Source organism: Emydura macquarii, unplaced genomic scaffold, assembly GCF_026122565.2.
Source record: "Emydura macquarii macquarii isolate MOO-44397 ecotype Brisbane River unplaced genomic scaffold, CSIRO-AGI_Emac_v2 contig_2676, whole genome shotgun sequence".
In the NCBI taxonomy this organism is placed as follows: domain Eukaryota; kingdom Metazoa; phylum Chordata; order Testudines; family Chelidae; genus Emydura; species Emydura macquarii.
Window position 1 is genome coordinate 10571325 of NW_027132813.1, and position 20915 is coordinate 10592239.

The following is a 20915-nucleotide window of genomic DNA, read 5'->3' on the forward strand; positions in this document are numbered from 1 at the left end:
TTTTTTTCTCATGTGCTGACATTGTCCCTCATCACAGGATGTGAGACTTACACCTGTCAGCAAAATGCTTGTCAATCTTACATTTTGGAACATTAATGGAGAATTGGCCAAGCTCTGTCTACCTGTGGAAATGAACCTGTTGTGGTCAGAGTGTCAGCAGATGATCCCCATAAACTGGTATTTGGAATGATTTAATACTAGTTCAGATAAGCAAAGCATAATTGTTTTCTCGTGAAGATTTCAGATTTGTCTGTGTGGGGTTTTTTGTTTACATGAACAAGGCCTGATTTACTCTTTGTCTCTGGGGAAAAGGAACAGTGGTGTCTAATTTTTCCACCAGTGAAACCATTTTCAGAGGTTGAAGTGTTCCCCTTCCCCGTCCTCTGACTGAGTGAGTCTCCCCTTCCCTTCCCTGTGGTTAGATGCAGGTGCCGTGGCTCTCACTGAAAAGGGTTAAAGATCCCCTTCTCATGGGGGAATGTGTCTCCTCCACCCCCGCATTGAGGCAGAGCCCGGGGCAGAGGCCGTGATGACTTGAGTGTCCCAGTGAGCGAGTCTGAGGTTTCCATCCTGTCCCAGACCCAGCGGCGACTGACGAGGGCACGACAGACGAACGCGGACCTGCAGCTCCCTGCTGGGACTTCGCTTTCCTTGGCGGAGGGCGCGCGCCTGGCCCGGCCCGGCCCGGCCCGGCAGAGGCACAAGAAAGGGTGGAACGCGCCACCGCCTCGCAGCCAATTCCGTGTCTCGAGGGCGATTCAAACACGGCGGCCTGGCCAATGGGGACTGTTGGCGCCCAGCCGCTCGCAGGAAGGGGCGGGGCTGCAGCTGACGCCTTGCTCTCGAGCCGAGCGCGAGCTGGGCCCTGTAACCGTCGCTCGGAGGGGGGGGTGTTGTGGTGCTTGTCGCTCGCAGTCGTCGACGGTCCGCTCGGCTCCGGCTCCGGCTGGCTCGCAGAGGCGATACCTGCCAGGCCAGGCGGGGGCGGCAGCCCAGGTAAGGAATCGGGTCCGGCGGGCAGGCAGGCGGACCAGGACACGGACACACCCCTCCAGCGGCTTTCCCGAGCGGACGGGAACAACAACAACAACAACTGGCCGGTCGCTTCCTTTTTCCTCCCCCGCGCTCCGGGGCCCCGCCGAGAAGCTTTTCTCCGTCTTTCTTTCTGGGTGCGGGCGGGCGTTAAACGGCGCCCCCCCCCCTCTTTTCTTCCCGCCTCGGTCCCCCCCTCCCGCCGGGGTCTGTGACCTTGCCCCCCCCCCCGCCCGTTTTATTTCACTCGTTAACATCCCGCTCGGGGCGGGCGGCGACAGCTTCCGTGGCCGCTTCCCCTGCACACGGCGGGGGTGGGCAGTAGCCGGGGGAGCCCCGCGAGCTGAAGGGTGGTGTCAACAGGCGTGCACCGCCCTCCCCAGCGCGGGAGACTGGTCGGTCCCCCTTGGGGGGCAGGGCTGTGTCCAGCGGGACTCGAGGCCTCTCACCCGCCATGCCAAAGAGCCCGACCATGGCCGAGTACCTACCTACCTACCTCGCTTCTTCCGGGGGTAACGAGGCGCGGGCGGGGAGCTTGGGAGCCGGGGCAGTGCCGACTGCCTGGGGAGTGTCAGGCGCTGTCCATCGAGGGGAGGCTGCACATCTCGCGCAGAAGCTGGGCTTCGAATCGGGCGGCTGAAGAGAGAAGTGACGGTCACGGTTCGTTTCCTCTTTACTCGGACCTCGGTGTCTTCCTCCAGCTGCCGTGATTGGGGGGAGGGAGGGGAATCTCCGAGCCACAAAACAACCCTGACATCTCTTACATTTCCATGGCGCGCTCGAGCCGTTTACACTGGAAGCGTTTCTGTCTCGTTAAATGGGAACAGTTTAAATGTGTGACGTTTTCCCTCCATTTTGGATGCTTCTGGTTGAAAGTATATTTAAAGGGGACGAATGCATCTTTTCTTCTCAGTCTAATTGTATCTTCAAGATTTGCTTTGCTTGGTATTAAGTACTTGTCAGTGCTGGTCTTTGTTAGCTGCTTTTCAGTTTAAAATGTAACTCTAGAACTAGGGGAGATGAAGTGGTGTTGCTGGCTTTTGTTCCTTGCCTGTACGTGTTAACACTGGCAAGAAATTAGGTAGTATAGTTTTTGGATAAGGCTTGTGTGAAAGCCTTATGTGGCCTTATGCAAAATACTTATATGGTAGTCACATTCTTTTTTCTTTTTTTTTTCTTTCTTTCTTTTTTTTTTGACTTGATACCTAAATATTTACTAAACTATTTTGGTGTGTGTGTATATGTAGGCATGACCAAACTTACTGACCCTCTGAGCTGTGTACAACAATCTTAAGAAGTTCAAAAGCCAAGGTGGAGTGCTCCTGCTGGGACTCCGGATGCACTGTCTCCTGAAGCCTCAAGCACTGGCAGGCCCACCCTAAAGGGTTGACACTCCAAGACCCTTCCTCCCAAACTCTTCTCCCCCAGAAGTCCCTAGCCCCACCACTATGCCGCAGGGCAGAAGCCCCGAGCTCTCCCCTCAGGCTGGTAGGCGGAGAATGTTGGGGGGTAGGAGGCTCCGCGAGCTGCACTTTAACTGTAAAAGAGCCATGTGTGGCTCAGCCACCCCTGATATATAAGGATAGTTAACAAAGAGCAAAGTGTTTTGTTTTTGCGCTAATATATTTTTTTTTTGCTCAACACATTTTATTTTCCAAATTTAAGTGCATTAAACTATATGTAAAGATTTATAATCTGACTTTTAAAAAATAGTATTCAGATAGTATTGTATTCTTTAGTTCTTAAAAAATTAGCTTGCTGATTCCATTCTTCCTAATCAAATACCTACATTGGCACTACACAAATAATTCTAGATTATAAGTGTAATGATTCTCAGGCCTAAAGTTTTTCTGTTCAGTTTTTCTTGATTTATTGGGAGTGTGGCATGAGTGATGGTGTGGGCAATCATAATCTGCTAGCCCCCAATTGTACAAAAACTTACATATGTGCTTAACTTTATGTACTGTGAGTAGTTCCATTGAAGGCAGTGCCTCAGCGAATCTTATGGAGAGCTTTTTCTGAAGGGTGATTAAATATTAAAGTGCTGTACAGACAGTCCTTGTCCAGTAGTGCATAGTCCGTGTCCTGGAAACTGCACTGCAAGACTGTAAAATGCAAAAGGCAATTTAAAGAGCAGCTAGAGTACATGTTGACCATAAGAGGACTGATGACATAGCCTAGCATAAAGACAGTCACTCTTCATTAAAAATGTTCACTGATGTTAGCAGTGGGGGAGCAGTAGTCTAGACACGGTGCCATTGACTGCTGATGCTTTAACTTAATCATGTCACCTAATCAGGTCCAGATTGTACAATGGTTAAAATGGTGGCAGGTGCCAGCACCTTATCTGTGCAACACAAGTGGCCAGACAAAATGAAAATGGTGTACCTAAAATTATCCTTCATAGTTTATTCTCACTGATGAACACAAAATTAACTTCTCCTTCGTGGATACGTGCTGTTCCATTAGATGTGACTGAGAATCAGGATGCCCTTAAAGTATGGAGAGGCTCCCTTTCTCTGGTCTCTCTTCCTCTTTTGTAAAAGTGGCTTTCTCTTCTAGTATGCACAGCAGAAAGCACAAATGTTCAACTCTAGTTTTCCTCCTCAGTATGATGAAGCAGTGATCCTTTGGAGTTCTCCTAAGTCTTCTGAGCAGGAGAAGTATTTTTCAGTTTTATTTCTCCCTTCAGTCCTGATAGGGAGATGGGCTACTAAAGGATTCTGAGGGAAGACCATACTTTTGGATGCCCATTCAGTAGTTCAAGAGGCCATAGCTCTTTCTGCACTCCACAGCAGCAACACTGCAAGAAGTCCTTAAGCTACTTAACGGTAAAATTTTGGTGGTAGGACCTAGTTCTTTGGAAAGCATTTTCCTGCCTCTTTCTCTCCTCATTTGAAGTATGACTATCCACAGCTTAGTCCAAAGATCAGGTCAGTAAGAGGGGCAGGAGGCCTCCTGTATGTGTCCCTGTTGTCTCTGGATGTTCATCTGGCTCTCTAGATCACTTTGTGCATGGGTCAGTCAGCACCAGGAGTAGCAGTGCCTCCTAACCAGCTCTGAAACTTTCTGATGGTTCTCTAATTTTTGAAAACATCCTCAAGATCCTCACTCCTCTTGGGCTATCAGATTTGGATCCTGGGCTCTCACAGAAAGAGCTTGGGATGGAAAAACAGAAAACAAATCAAACACCTTCAAATAAATTGAATGTACTGTGTGGGAGTCAGTTTAATCGTTCATTTAGGGCAGCCTGACAATCCAGTGTACTGACTATTTTGTCCTTCTGGTTCCCTCAGTATGTGTTCATGTGGCCTTGTTTGCTCCACCATCTTACCACATCTTTTTATTGGTCTTTAAAAGTGTTTCTGTCCCTTGAAGATTGCCTGGAATAGGAGAGTCCTGGAGTTGATGTCTTCATTTTAGGACTTCAGTCAGATGGTCTCCTGTGTTGAATAATGGAGAGGAAACAAAATGAACATCTTGTTATATCACAGATTACATAATTAAGAAGGACCCACACAACCTTAATTTGGCCCCTTTGGGAGGAGTATATGCATTATGATACAGTCACTAATTACACATACTATATTTTCCCACAGGACCCCTGTCTGATTTAGGGCTCTGAAGGTTGTGTGATGAAGGAGACTTGTGACTTATGGGACCCCCTGCTTCATTTGTTACAGAGTTGGAAGGTGTATTGTGAATGAGGCAAGGGATTGCAGGAACTAGAAGGGTAGTCTCATGGTTAAGGCAGTTCACTATCGTCCTGGAGAACTGGACTCTATCCCTGCCTCTGCCATAGAGTATGTGATGCTAGTCAGGTTACTTAAACCAGATTTTCAGAGGTTGTAATTAATTGTGTATTCCCTATTTTCTGGGTGCCCAACTGGGTACCGGGGTGTGGGAGTGGTGTCTGATTTTCAGAACTGCTGAGCACTTGCAGCTGCAACTTTAGTCAATCGGTGTTTTGCTTTGAATGTATAAAGTGCTATATAATGCTAAGTACTTGGTGAAAAATCAGGCCCTGAGGGTCTCCACTTTGGCACTCAAAATTAGTAGGTACTTATGACCCTAATTTCTCTCAGCTCCCCATTTGTGAAATAGGGATAATACCATCCCCTCACCTCATACAAGTATTGTGACGATACATAAATTAAAGTGTGTGAAGCACTCATACTCATGATGTTCGCCATAGAAAAGGCCATGAGGAAATTTTAATAATTTTCTCTTCAAAACACAGTTTCAGTAGTGTGCATTAAATAAAACATGAGGCAGCACATCGTTCAATGAGGATAAAATAGCTGCTCATTCAGTGAGTATCACCATTCCATGCACTGAATGAAGTAGGGATCCTGTGGAAAAAATAAGTGATCATGTAACTAAAGACTATTGTAATATGTGCTCAAGGGGGATGATGACACAAATTAAAGTTGCACAAGCAACCTTAATTCTGCTATTTCTTAAATTCTGAATGCTTGACTTTGCAACCATAACAATGTTCTTTTAAAATAGGTTTTTGTTTTGGTGCATAATATAGATAACACAAGTAGATTCAGCAGATTTGGAATGCTTTATTTTTACATTCCAGAAATAGACCATCACAATTGTGCTTCTTACAGTAAGATTGGAGGGAAAAAAAGGTGGGAATGAAGGCCTTGGCTTAAATTTGTCCTGTTAACAATTTTTTTTTTTTTTAAAAAAGATTTTTTTTGGAAAATGCCAAACAAGAGATTTGCTGATGGAGAGGTGGTGATGGGTCGTTGGCCAGGAAGTGTTCTCTATTATGAAGTACAAGTAACTGGCTATGATGACCTCACTCACCTTTACACTGTTAAATACAAAGATGGAACTGAGCTTGAGTTGAAGGAAAGTGATATAAGGGTAAGTGTTCGTGCATATAATTAACAATATTTAGAATCCATATTGACATGTTGAGAGCTAAAACTGCTGCTTATAATAGTTGGGTAATCATTTATTAGCTTTATCTTCACACTTGGACAGAGAACTGATTTCTTATAAAACACAACAGTGGAAAACCAAAGTAATTTTAAAAAAATGTGAAATCTTGACTAAGTTCAAAATGTACACTCTATTCAAAATTATTTTAAGAACTTGATTCCATTTGCTATCTAGAAAACTTGGTGACGTATTTTGGAAACGAAGGCCCAATCCTGCAAGTATTCCACAAGTAGAACTCCCATTACGGGGCCATTCCACACAATTGTGGAATTGCCTACAGAGATGGTTACTAAAGGGTTGATGTTAACTAGATTTTTTTTTTTTTTTTTTAAGTAAACCAATTTAAAAAACAAAATTTATGCTTGTGGTTAAAATACCTTTTTTTAAAATAGTATGTAAAGAGCAATTGAAATAATTTTTTTAAAGGGTATTCTGCTCTAATGATTATAAGGAGAGTCTTTAGGGATGATGAGAATAACACCATACATGCTCAGGTCCATTCCTCTCTCCCTTAATCTGCACATATCTGCTTCTTTCCTCTTAAATTTGTTCAGTTGCTATTACTGGTGAATGTCTTCTTGTAGAGCCTGCATATGACTTTCCCTTGAATGATATTCATGTGCTAATGCATGAAACAGGAAGTGCAACTGACATCAGCAGAAAGCTAACACTGAAGATACATAAAGTGCTGTCAAATGCATAAAGTTAAACTGGGAGGAAGAAATTTAAATTCTAGTATTAAAGATAGAGGTTACATTTTTAGATGTAGTTTTAAAGTTGATGTATCCATTTCAGATACTGCTTAGTCTTCATCCTTACATGTGAGTTGCAAAAGAATGAAAGGAAGTATATTTCCTTCTGTGTGTGTGTGTGCATGCATGTGTATGTGTCTCTGTAAAGGGTTGAAAGGTGTTTTTAAAAGGCTCTTTCAGCTTTTTGCCATCTAAAATTTAGACCTATCTTGTCTTCTGTAGTTGTCAGTGTCGCACAAGAAAAAATGGGTCTCAGAATTCTCCACTAGAGGTAATTGTGGTTGTGTGGTGTAGACTTGGCTGAGGCATTTTTATTACTATCATTAGATGCTTACCCAAAGGATGCTTAGATGACATGGTGGTAAAAATGCCTGAATCCTCCCAACACTTCAGCTTCCACCATTGGTAACTTGTGGAGTTTTGTTGATTTGTACTCTTGGTTGAAGTCTTAAATAGTCTAAAGTGGGGTGAAAGAGGAAGGCTAGGTCATTTTAATTTATAAGCAAGTTATGTAAAATTGCTTTTCAACACCAAAGAGTCAAAGAAATTATGTGAAATCTTTTTTGTGTAAACTAGAATCTGTTCGTTAGGGATTTCTTATGGCTCCTGGTAAGGTTAGAGTACGCACATGAGGACTGGTGAAAACTTGTTCTGTTCAGTTCAGGGCAAGCTTGCATCTGTTCTGGACTCTGCTTTTCTGAGCAACATATAGCAATTTTGATAATGAAGAGATTAAAAATCAGCATCACTTCATGGCTTTCACCACCATTCTTTGGGACAAAGAAACTCTTCTCTTTCCTGATCCTGAAATACGTTCAGAGCAGGTGAAGAGATGGAACCAGAAATATTAACATCTCCATGGCTGTGTCCTGAACAAATCCTGAGAAGAGAATCTAAGGTTCTACTACTGGGCCTTCCCTAATGTGTCAGTTTTCTCTGTCTTGTCTAACAAGGTTGGTTTTACCCAAGTATGACAAATATACCCTTGCAATACTTTGCTAGGCCAGAGGCAAAGTAAAAGTGATGCCTTAGCAGTCTGCCTCTGGTCAAAAATTTGCCTTTGACCCCAACATGGGCATCTGAATTTTGTGCTAAATAGTGTGCCTGGGATTACTTTTTCCAGAAACTGAACACAATACCAAATGCTGTTTTTTGTTTTTTTAAATCTTTTGATCATCTTTTTGCTTCTCCTGTGTGTGTATGATGTCGTCTTATGAATATTAGAATTGAGAAACAAAACTTGAAAGCTTTAGCTTTCCTAAAAAGAGTACTTGATACCATCTGAATCACTGCCAGGCAAGGGTTTTTCCCCTATAAAAGACTATATAAATAGGAAATCTGGGAGTTTGTAAGAGTAAGAAAAGAAAACTTTAACCTAAAATCTTAATAAGCACATTGGTGAGTTGCAGGTCTTTACTTTCCTTTTGTAAACATAGATGACTCATGTGACCATAGAACTAAGTGGGAATTTTCTCAGTCATCAGTTAGAAGGCTTGGATGTGTTTGCGTATTAGAGTTTTGTTCCTGAGTGGTGGCGTTTTAACAAATGGAAGCAAAACAGTGTTAAGTACATTGACCAAGAAATCTTAAAAAGTGAGGGCCTCTCACCCTAAAAGTCCTACCAGCAGTCTTTTATACTGAGTACACTCCCGCTTGAGTACCTCTACTGACTGTAATTTGCAGAAGCATAGCACAGGGAGGAATGGCTGTGCCTTCCCAAGTAGCAGATCCCCAAGCCATTTAGGATAACATTTTCAAATAGTTCCCAGGTGACTTAGAAGTTTAATTCTTATTGAAAGTCCATAGGACATAGACTTCTAAGTCACTGTGGCCTTGCTATCATTATCAAAGAGAAGTGGATTCTTAATGCAAATTAGCAAGTAGTTAGAGTAGGCTCCAAGTTAACCTGCTAAATTGTATTAAAACTACAGATTGGATTGTCTTCACTAGGATTTTACCTAAAGTTCGACATTGAATTAGACGCACTTTTCCTCGTGAAGATACATTGTTAGGTGCTTTGGAAAACTTTACCCTTTCAGTTTTATATGTTAAAAACAGTATCTTAAACTTTACCCAGAAACAAATGTGAATCCTGATACATCAGTGTTATGTGCTTTTAGTAAGAAAAGCTGCTTTTGAAATGGGCTGCCACATTCCACAGTACTCTCTGTTTCCAGGTTGATTTTAAAAAGTGTGTTGCCTTGTGCAAAGCACATTGCAGTAATCTAATTTTGGGATGATAAATGCTGAAGTAATAAAATTCACATCTGAATGAAGTGGTTTCAGTCTCCTGGTCAGATATAGATGAGTCTTCCTCACCACAATTGCTAATAAGATAATTGAACAGTAGCTGAGAGTTCAACTATACCCTCACAATGCAAACTTTATTTAACATAGTAGACACACACTTTATGTTAAAGGGAAGATAATTTGTCATATTATTTTACTGTTGCTTCTCCCAGATTACCATAGTTTTATTTTGGACTGAGGCCAAGTCTACACTATAAACTTCGATGGGTATAACTATGTCGCTCAGGGTATGAAAAATCCGCACCTCTGAGTGATACAGTTATACCAATCTAACCCCTAGTGTAGACAGCACTATGTCAACAGGAGGGTTTCTTCTGTCAGCTTAGGCCTGATCTACACTGACTGGCAAATTCGACAGCAGTCGACGGGAGTTACACAAGCTACACAGAGTAGCTTGCATAACTTATGTCAACTTCCTAAGTTTTGTTCTGTACGCTGTCTCCACTACGCTGTGCTGACGGGAAATGCATACCTGTCAGCGCAGCACTACACTTTTTCTGGAGGTGGTGTTAATAGATTGATTTCCGGGTTGACTGAGTGTGTCTTCACTGCTGCTCAGTTGAACTGGATAAATTGATCTGACCGTGGCGAATTTGCCGCTGTCAGTGTACACACAGCCATAGATACTGCCTCTAATGGAGGTGGGTTAGCTATGCCGAGAGGAGAAGTTCTCCCATTGGTGTAGTAGCATCTTCAGTGAAGTGCAACAGCCGTGCAGCTGTGTCGGTACAGCTGCGCCACTGCAGCATTTTGAGTGTAGATTTGCCCTGTGCCTCAGACAGCTAGCTCTCTTCCGTACCCCCTAATCACTACAAACGCAGGGAGAAGACATCCAACAGCACTGGCTGGACCAGTGACAGTGAAATAGAGCTGGGTGGTATCAGCATACTGAAAATACTATAGTTCATCCTTCCTCAGGGACTTGCGTGCACACTGAACAACAGGGAAACAAGTTAGAGTTCTGTAGATCTCCGTGAGAGAGTGCTGATGGCAGAAGACAATTTCCAAAAGCTATTATCTGCAGTATCTGAGACAAGATCTCAGAAGGCAGGCTGTTTATTCCTGCTGGGATTGTCAGAAGAGTCAACAATATTCCAGTGGTATCAAAGGCAGCTGACATGAACACCTTGATATTTACTGCTGCTAGGAGGAAAAGATTACAATGTTGTTAATGTAGTCTCCATGTTATACCCAGGTCTGCATCCAAATTTGGCAAGGGTTAAGGCGACCTGAAGAAACCAGACTTGTCTTGCCACAGTTGCTTCAATATTCACCAGAAATGGAAGACCAGGGACTAAAAAATGAGTTGTCCGTCCACCTGTCTTGTGGAATGTTAGCTCAATAGGGAAGCTTTGCATTACCAATGTGTCTATTCTACCTGTTCAATCACTAGAGCTGACAATTAAGTCCTAAATTTACAAATATTCAAACACTTTTATAAGTATTAGATGTTTTCAATGGTGCAAATACATATTAAGAGAAATAACTGTTAAAATTACTATAAATCTAATTTGTCTATAATTGTATCTTTATATGACTGAAACTTATTCCTTGATTTCGCAAAAACGTTACAAATCATATTTAATGTTTCCTATTTCTTTTAGTCTGTATCATCATTTAAACATCGAAAAAGCAATTCTTCCTCAAGTTCTCCTTCCAGACGCAGTGGTAGCAGATCCAGATCTCGTTCTCCTGGTCGGTCAGCAAAAGGCAAACGCCGTTCTTCCTCCCAAGGCAGAGAATCTAAAGATGATAAAAAGAAAACAATTCGGGAAACTAACTTAACTCTTCTGGTATTGGATTAATTTCTGACTGAGATTTTTTTCAGAATCTTTCTACTTGTACTGTTATATACTGTGTTCTTTAAACATGCATATAGTCTAAAATGACAATTTTTTAGTGATGTGAAAACTTTGAAAATTTGGATCTAGTGGATATATGTCTAGATTTAAAGAAAGAACAGAACAGTAAATACAAGTTGAAACAAATGTCCTTCCCAGTTGCTATTATAGTATTGCTTCTGGTCAGAGCCTGGCTGCAGAATTATGCTCAGGAAGCTCCACTTTCATTTTAACAAAATATGTTTCTAGCTTACATGGTTGTGAACCTTGAAAATGTAAACCAAGTGTAAAGAGATTCAGTGGTACATCCTTGAATTTGCCCAGAACTTGAAGCAGTAGCTCTGTGAGGTGTGAATTGTCCCACCCATCTTAATGGTTACTAATACTGAAACCTAAACATGATATCTGTGGCACACTGAAAATATTGAGACAACAGTCACATTTAGTATCAAAACAAGCAGGTTCATCAGTATTGATATTTATTTTCACAATAATTAACTAAACTTATTTAAAAAAAAATCTGAAGCTGCTGCAGAAGGTTGTGATTTTGGTGCAGAATTAAGGACTAGTTTGCTGTGGAGTATATATGGGGCTTTGTCTATGTGTGAGGTTGCATAAGTGTTTTCATTAGAAAGGGCTTTCTGATGGCTTTTAACTATTAAACTTCTGGCTTTCAAGCTGAAGTTTAGCACTTTTATTTTCTCAGCCTAGAAGTGAATTTGTTTTTAAAGTTTTGATTAACAATGGACCAGCAACTTTGTAAAATGAAGACTGGCCGGGGTGACATTTCTGCCTTTGTAAGAACTTTGTTTTGAAGTGCTGCCGTGAGAGGGGATGAAACTGAACTTAGTCTCTAGTTTAAAAATGTACCTTTCACTGATCCATTTTTCATTTGACTGAGTTATAACTGCTTAAAAACATACTGTGGCTTGTGCTCTGGATTTTGTTTCACAGTGACCTAATTTTCTAGCTTTCAGATAACTTAAAGTCCTAGTGCATAGCCTGTTGATGATGTGTCCACATGATGTTTCTAGTGACTTGTGGCCCAGAATTCTTGTGTGCAGGAAAATCCACATATCCTTAACAGTGGGGTTTCAACTACCTTAAAGCTTAGGGAGCAGACATTTTGATCATTGGCATGGTAGGAGTGACTCAGTCCCTGAAGAATTCATAATTTTGTTCTGTCTCCTTAGCTGCGGGCAGGTTTTTCTGTACCTCCCTGCTGTGAAGCAGAAACTGAAACCAAAAACAAAATTTTAGTTGATCAGTTGGATCTTTCCGGAGCTGTGTAGCCAGACTTTAGGTTTGTCTGAAGGATGTATTTGGCTCCTATTTTCTACTGTGGAATGGTATCATGTTAAATGGCACCATTTTGACTTGATGTGTCTGTTCCTTTTGCATATTTCACTGATATTTAGTGAAAAATAAACTTAGCCCTGTAGAACCAGCAAAATTTTGGGAGAGCATTGGATTACTTTCTGGCTTGTGTAACTAGATTGGTAAATGGACACACTTTTTGTAATTGACATTTCAGTTCACCGAGTTAAGTGATTTGGGAACTGCACCGCCCCTTGAATTTCCCCACTTCATTTTCCTTTACTATTGCATTTTCCTACACCTAATGAAGTTCTCTCCCCTTCTTCCTTTAAGACACACCCAAACAATGGACATTGCATCTACTCATTTTCAAAAAATGTCTGGTGCACAAAGTAAACAAATGGGGTGGGGGAAGGATAACAAAATACCTTCTCTATTTTTTTTAAGCTCCAGTATTCTACAGTGATGGTTTAACAATTGTAGGTAAAGATTTTTAAAATTGTTCATTATGTATTAATCTTAATTCACTGATAACATTTTTTAAAAATGCACTTTTTTCTTCAAACCAGAAACTGAGTGAGAACAACACTAGCAGGTACAATGGTGAGCCTGATAGTACAGAAAGGAATGATGCTTCCTACAAAATCTTACAGGTAGGAGAGCAAAGAACAATGTGTCTTATGACCACAGTAAACCTGCAGCGTTACCAGAAAATAGTGTTTATTATTAGTATAGGGCTAAATATGCTAAACATTTTACTGATTGGTATGAAGATGAGATTCTGTCTTAACGGGATTATTTACAATCTAAGGCTGTGTCTACACTTACCTCGGCGATTCAGCGGCAGTCGACCGGAGCTACGCAAAGTATGCAAAAAACCGACTTCTGTGCTTCTCTTCTGCGCGCCGTCTTCACTGCACTGCGCTGATGGGAACCACGATCCTGTCAGCGCAGAGCTACGCCACTTGAGAAGGCGGTCTTAGTGTGTCGACTTCTGGATCGACTGAGCAGGTCTTCACTGACCGCTCAGTCGATCTAGATAAGTCGATCTGATGGTGGCGACTTTGCCTAAATGGACAATATATAAATTAGGGGGAGGGCTTTGAGATGCAACACATAGGCAAGAAGAGGTTGAACAGTGAGTTGAGTACTTATTTTGCTAATTCTGTGGCTTTCTTTTAAAATGTCTTCTGGCAGGGGAAGGTGGTCATTTAGTTTAACACTCATGTGAAAGGAGGATTAGAGTTTGTAGAATTGAAATTGGAAAGAGTGAAGACAAAGCAGACAAGCCTAGAGGGGGGATATTATTAAACAGAATATTTGCTTTCAGCTGTCTTCTCTTTTAGTGCTAATATAGTTGAATAATACCTTTTTAACAAGGGAAAAATGCATTATTACCTCAGTGCTCAAATCTGATTTATGTTCTCTTGATTATACCAGTCTTTGAAGAAGACATAGTAATTTTTTTTACCTTTTGTTTATCAGCAAAAAATTGAATCAGAGCTAGAAATTGGTCATAGGCTTGACCAGTACAGCTTGCATCCAAGAAGAGAGAAGAAAAAGGAAGAAATATTTTTGGAAGAGAGAGTTTTTGAGCCAGCAAAAACTAGTGAAAAAGTATCAATACAAACAAAGGAGCTAGAGTTTGGTGGAAGAATTGGTATGTATGTTAACAGTGGTGATAGTGATTTTTTTTAAAAAAAAATTTAAATTTTTTTTTAAACTTCATGTCATGTTGCCGTTCTCAAAGATTCTCCTCCCCCCCCCTCCCGCCCTCCTTCCCCCAATATCCCTCCCAATTACTGTCATTCATCTGGTGCTACTGTATGTTGTTTGCCTGTGGTGACAATGATACCTCATATCTGGTTCTGTTGTGATCTGCTGTAATGCAGACTCTACAGTGATTATCATGATTCTTTGCATGTTGCGGTTGGGGTACTCCTTGAAGTTACTAGAGTAAGCATTTTAATATTTCATCATTTGAACAGCCAGAGGGCTCAAAATCAGAAGTATATTTTTTATATTCTACCTTTTGGAGAACTATTAAAGGCAAATATACTTCCTTCAGTGGAATTATTCTGATCAAATTAATTTTTTAAAAGCCAATTGGAGAGTAACTGGGTTTAATGCTGTGAAAATAAGACAAGGAAGATTTTGGCTAAATAACAGGAGGGAAAAGATTTCTAAGTGTTAGTTGATTGAAATCTGGAATAGTTAAACAGGGAAATAGTGAAGGGCAGAACTAGGAAAAATCCCTGGGAGAAACAATCTTGTACTAGTTCTGTGAATACAGATACCTCTAATGTGAGACCCACATTCTCACACTGTGCCTATGCTAACTACCATTGCCTGTTTTGTGTAGTTACTTATTCATTCATACTACATTTACTCCTAAGGGAATTCTGTGCCAAAAAATTAATATTCTGCACACAACATTCTAAAATTCTGCATATTTTATTTGTCAAATAAATGTGGAGACTCCAGCATGGCAATGGGGAGCACAGGCCACTGACCGCACAGAGATGGGAGATCATCCTGCAGCCCACCTCCCTGCGACACTGACTCAGTGGTGAGACTGCACCAAACCCTGACACAGTGCAAGGGCTGGACCTGCCCCAGATACTCCCGTCTCCGCCCGGGGTTCTGCCCCTCCGTGCCAGGCACCCCAAGATAGCAAGCAAGAGGGACAGAGTCCCTAGCATACATTGAGCCCTGACCTCCAATCCAGGTGTGGGGCAGGCAGGATCAGCCTGTCAGGATCCAAGTGTGGGGGATCCAGGTGTGGGGTGAAAGGGTTCTGTGGGGGGCAGTCTGGGTATGGGCAGCTCAGTGGGCAGTGGTTGCAGGGGGATCTGGATGCATAGAGGCTTGTGGGGGGATGGTGGGGTCTAGGTGAGTGTGGTTGGGGCTCGGCAGGGGGCTTGGTGGTCTGGATGCAGCTGGTTGGGGCTCAGTGGGCTGGGATCTGAGTGTGGGGGGTGGTTAGTCAGGGTGGTCCAGGTGCAGAGGGGGTGGGGTTTGTCGGGGTGGGGGTTCAAATGTGTGGAGGGTCAGTGAGGGGTGATCTTGGGTGTAGGTGTGTGGTTCAGGGTGCAGGTGGTAAGGCTCACTGGGAGGGGAAGTCTGGATGCATGGGGGTTGGGCGGACGGTGGAGCAGCTTCCCATACAGTGAGCCCTCCCCCCATGGTTGAAGAGCAATGGGAGGAGGAAGTGGGGGTCAAGGGGAATGTGGAGTTTCCTCAGTGGGGGGAGGTTTCTGAGGGTCAGTCTGACCTAGCCCTAGCTGCTCCTTGTAGGGGAAGAGTAGCTGAGCCTGGCATAGTATAGGAGCCACTGGCCAGGGCATCCCCAGCCCCACCCGCTGTGATGTACCTCTCCATCAGCTTCTCTGGGCACCCAAAATGACACGCCGATGCTGCTGGGGAAGGGTATATGACTGCTCTTGTGGCTTCCCTTTGCTTCCCCATCAGAAAGTCAAGTTTCTGTGGAGAAGCAAAGAAATCTGCAGGGGACACGAATTTTGCACATGCATGAATTTTGAATTTCCTCAGGAGTAATCACATACTGTATGGGACACAACCCTCAAATTCCTTTATATCTATAGGTGTATGGTAACTGCTTTTATTGGCAGGTATTGGTAAGTAAGCAAGTCTAATGGGAAAAAGGTTCAGGAGAGTTGGGATCTTTATAAAGATAGGAAGTATGGTAAGAGACCACCCTGGCTTAACCAGGAGATCTTCAATGATCTGAAGCACAGAGTCCTACAAAAAGTGGAAACTAAGTCAGATTACAGAGGATGAATGTATTTAAAAAAAACCCAAGCCTGAAGGGACAAAATTAGAAAGGCCAATGGCACAAAACAAGATTAAACTAGCTAGGGACAATATAACAATAAAATATTTTTACAAATACATGAGAAAACAGATGATGACCAAGGACAAGTGGTCCTCAATCAGGAGGGAAAGATAACAGAAAATACAGCAATGGACAAAGGTGTTAAATGACTTTTTTCCAGTTTTCACCAGAAAGGTTAGCAATGATCAGACAACTGACATAGTGAACATCAGTGTAAATCGGGTAAGATCTGAGGCTAAATAGGGAAAGAACAAGTTAAGAATGAACTCACACAGGAAAATAAGACAGTACCACCATATCACTTGTGGGAGAACACTTTTCACAAAGAGATCAGATAGAGTGATTGGTCAGTCTTTATGCTCAAAGGAAACCTGCACCACACTTTCAAAAGATGAGTCTGGGACTGCAGGGGTGTTAATGGGCCACTCTATCTTGAATGGTCCCTTTATAATATGTGCTACTGATGCTAAACAATCTGTTCCACATTGCATTTTGCTGTGGTGCTGAGTGCCTTTCCCAGACCTGAAAAAGAGCTTTGTGGCTCTAAAGCTTGTGTCTCACCAACAGAAGTTGGTCCAAAGAAAGATACTACCTCACCCACCTTGTCTCTCCAACTAACTTAGACAAGTTAGAGGTCTTAAGTCAGCAGGGCCTGATGAAATATATCCTAGAATACTTAAGGAACAGGCTGAAGAGACCTCTGAGCCATCAGCGATTATCTTTTGAGAACTTAAGGATAGGAGAGATCACGGAGTACTGGAAAAGGACAAATATAATGCCTATGTATAAAAGGGGAAATAAGGACAACCCTGGGGAATTATAAACCAGTCAACTTAACTTTGGTAACTGCAAGGATAATGGAGCAAATAATCAAGTTGTAAGCACCTAGAAGATGACGATAAGTTGATAAATAAAGCCAACATGGATTTATCAAGAATAAATCATGTCAAACCAACTTAATATTCTTTGACAGGGCAACAAGCCTTTTAGATGTGATATTTCAGCTTTAGTAAGGCTTTTGATACTGTCACATAAGCAAACTAGAGAAATGTAGGCTAGACAAACCACCTATAATAATGTTACTTGGAGTAGTTATCAATGGTTCACATTCCAGCTGGAAGGACATATCACGTGGGGTCGTGAAGGTATCTGTCTGGATTTGGTTCTATTCAATATCTTCACATATGATTTGGATAATGACATACAGAGTACGCTCTTAAAGTTTGTGGATGATAGCAAGCCAGGAGGGGTTGCAAGTGCTTTGGAGGGTAACAGCCTTCTATCTCCCTAGTCCTCTGCAGTCGACTGGCATGGGAGTGGGCCCAAAGTGCATGGTTAATCCTTGCTGGGCCAGTGTGGGGTTGGGGCACTCTGGTCACATGCACTCAGACAAAATGGGAAATTACTGTCTAGGAAGGAGTACTGCAGAAAATGATCTGAGGGTTATAGTGGATCATAAGCTAAAATCGAGTCAACGCTAATACTATTTCAAAAAAAAAAAAAAGGCAAACGTGGGATGAATTAGGAGTGTTGAAAGCAAGACCTAAGAAGTAATTCTTCTATTCTACTCAGCAGTGATAAAGTCCCTGGAGTACTATGTTCAGTTCTGGGTGCCACACTTTGGAGAAAGTCCAGAGGAAAGTAACAAAAATGTTTAAAGGTCTAGAAAACAAGACCCACAAGGAAAGACTGAAAAAATGGGGTTTGTTAAGTTTGGAGAAGATAAGATTGAGGGGAGACATAAGTCTTAAAGTATGCAAAAGGTTATTATAAAGAGAGGTGATAAGTTGTTTTCCTTATCCACTCAGGACAGGACAGGACAAAGAGTAATGGGTGTAAACTGCAGCAAGGATGATTTAGGTTAGGAAATTTGCCTAATGTCTGACTCTAAAGGTAGGTAAGCATTGGAACAAATTAGCTAGGGAGGTTGTGGAATCTCCATCATTGGAGGCCTTTAAAAACAGGTTAGACCAACACCTGTCAGGGATGTTATAGATAATACTTAGTCCTGCCTCCTCTATGGATTAGATGACTTACTGAAGTCCCTTCCAGTCCTGCCTTTCTATGATTCTATTTTATGTCTTGATTAGTCACACAGTGCAAGCAAGATCATCTCTCCCTACTGGGACTGGATCTAATATTTTAAACTTCAGAGCACCTGTCAGCTGCTATCCTTAGAAAGTCTAGATGGAAATGCAGTGATCTTAAAATTACACTGATCTCATTACATTGAATCTAGCTTAAATGTTTCTTTGTAAAATAACACTGACAACTTCACAACTGGTTGAGTGGCAGTTTTAAAATGCCTTAAGGTATAGGTATATTATCTAAGGTCATAGAATCCTTTGTTTATAATAGTCTGTTTCTAGAGAGAGGTTTGCTCTAAAACAGTAACACCAATTTATAGAAATGCCAGCTTAGATAATTTATAGATGGTTTTACATTATTGGATTTTTAACACCTCCCCTCTCCCCCCAAAAAAACAAACAAACAAAAAACCCACGCGCGCACATTTCTGGTGTTGAGGTAACTCTAGTGTTAGTGATTTGTTTTTTTAAAAAAAGGTTTTTTTGTAAACTATATTGCGTGGTATTTCTTAAATTGGCACTTTTATTTAGGATGACTTTTCCACTTCTGGATAACAAAGCCATTGCAAACACATGGTGCTAATCTTTGATAGCATTACATGCTATTGTTTTATCAAACAAATGTTTTTCATGGTTTGATTAAACTTGTATATCAGGAGTGGTTAAACTGTGGCTCGGAAGCCACATGTGGCTCTTTTACAGTTAAAGTGTGGCTCACGGAGCCCTCTACTCCCATTCTCTCTGCCTATCAGATTAGGGTGGGGAGTTCGGGGCTTCTGACCTGTGGTGGGGTTTGGGGCTTCAGCACTGCAGGGAGTGGGGGCTCAGGGTTTCTGCCCCATGGGAAGTGCCTGTTGGGGCGTGGGGCTTCAGCAGGCACACCACGTGGGGAGAAGCCCCAAGCCCTGCCACAGGGCTAAAGCCTTAAGACCCGGCAGGCGCACCTTGGCTCTCAACTTCTGAAGACTGTTGTATGTGGTTCAGAGTGTCAGTAAATTTGGTCACTCCTGCAATATATTATTTCAATCTATAGACCACAGTTTGAGAATGGCTGTTCTAATGCAACAATGTTTTTATTTTTCATGTTCATCTTTTACCTTTGTGTGGTTTTTATTTACAGGTGCCTTTTGCATGATATTTTTCCTGCCTGCCACTGTATTTTATTTGCTGTTGATGTGCAAACAGGAAGATCCCAGTGTTATGAACTTCCCTCCTTTGCCAGCAGTTGATAGTTTGTGGGAGACCAGAGTGTTTGGTGTCTTTCTTCTGTGGTTCTTTCTTCAAGCTCTGTTTTCCTTACTGCCAGTTGGAAAGGTAAACTTCTAGTAGTAAGTGTGTTCTGGGAGCTGACTGGTTTGTGGGCTGGGCTGAAAGAAGGTTTGATTCCATTATTCGAAGTAATGTTGATTAGCCAATCACTATCTGTTTATCAATACTAAATTGGAATATAATGGCTGCAGATATTTTGAAATCTTAAATTACACAACTGCCATCTTGAAAAGCCTTCCTGCCAAAAATCTGATTTCTGGTCATATATCCCAGTACCTACAAAACACTATACACTATTTATCATTTAGGGATGAAGTAGTAAAATGGACTTCATGCACTGATAGAATTGTAGAAAAATGTCAAATGGCAGCTTTTGAGCCTATACATTTTTACCTGCTTCTGTTACTGAATTTCCATGTAATTTCACTACTACACCAAATAGAAGGGAGAGTATTTGCTTCAGGATTATAAGCTTTATTGCTTGGAAGTTGCTCACTCCGCAAGTCATGCCTAAGCATCCACCCATACACATCATAGGATAACTGGACCAAATATATTATTATGTTTCTTAGCCTATCTATGAAGCATCAGATATTGCCCACTTCTGGAAGAAGGAATACAAAAGTAGATAGACTGTTGGTTTAGTTTGGAATGGCAATTTCTATACAAGTTGGAGATCCCTTGATTTGTCTGTTAAAATGGAGGGGATCTGTCATTGGACTCTTCATTGATGCTACCATGGGAAACGGAAGCTTCTGGCTTTGTAACACTTACTTGTGCTAAAGTTGCCACCTCCCACTTCTTTCAGATATAAATTTCACTGAGTTTTCAGACACCCATGCTTATAGAAGTTCCTTGAAAAGTTTGTGTAAACATATGACAGTTGTATTTCTGTCCTCTTTCTGATTATTTTTGCTTGTCTTCCAAATATTATTTGAAAGAATGCTTTTTAGGGACTTGGTCTACTTGAAATGTAGTCAATTAAAAATACCCCTCTTCTGGCTTCAAACAACCCCTCTGCCTCACTAAGTTTATCATCAGAAGCAAGCTTCCCACAGACCAGGACACAGCAACTCAAAATGGTACCAGACCCTGTCAGAACAACAGATGCAAAAGCTGCAGTCATATCTCCATTGCTACAATGACCAATACCCACCACAACACACTGTTCAAGATTCATAGGCCTTACACATGCCTATCACATCCAGTACATCAAATGCCACAAACAACTATATGGGTGAAACCAGTCAATTGCTACGGTCTTGAACGCATACAAAAAAATAAGACCCATATAACCAGGGGCTGACATTTAAAAAAGCGATCATTTCATATCTGACCTCTTAGTCATTGTCCTCAAAGGCAACCTGTGGAAACACTTTCAAAAGACGAGCTTAGGAACTTAAACTTTACTAAAAAATGTAGACTAAACAGAGAGACTGCTTTTATAGGTCATTATAACAATTGGTTACACACCTTACTGCCTGCTAGCTCT

General features: G+C 41.8%; 1 protein-coding gene across 1 annotated transcript in view; it reads left to right on the forward strand.

Moving 5' to 3' along the window:
- The first annotated feature begins 802 nt into the window (after positions 1-802).
- The window catches only part of LBR (lamin B receptor), a 47269-nt gene continuing 27156 nt past the window's right edge, over positions 803-20915 (forward strand). Inside the window, exons 1-6 of the mRNA XM_067564875.1 lie at positions 803-996; positions 5735-5913; positions 10658-10846; positions 12781-12864; positions 13697-13871; positions 19275-19468. Coding sequence (XP_067420976.1) covers positions 5749-5913; positions 10658-10846; positions 12781-12864; positions 13697-13871; positions 19275-19468 — 807 coding nt within the window. The 5' untranslated portion in view covers positions 803-996; positions 5735-5748. The remainder of the gene's footprint in view (positions 997-5734; positions 5914-10657; positions 10847-12780; positions 12865-13696; positions 13872-19274; positions 19469-20915) is intronic.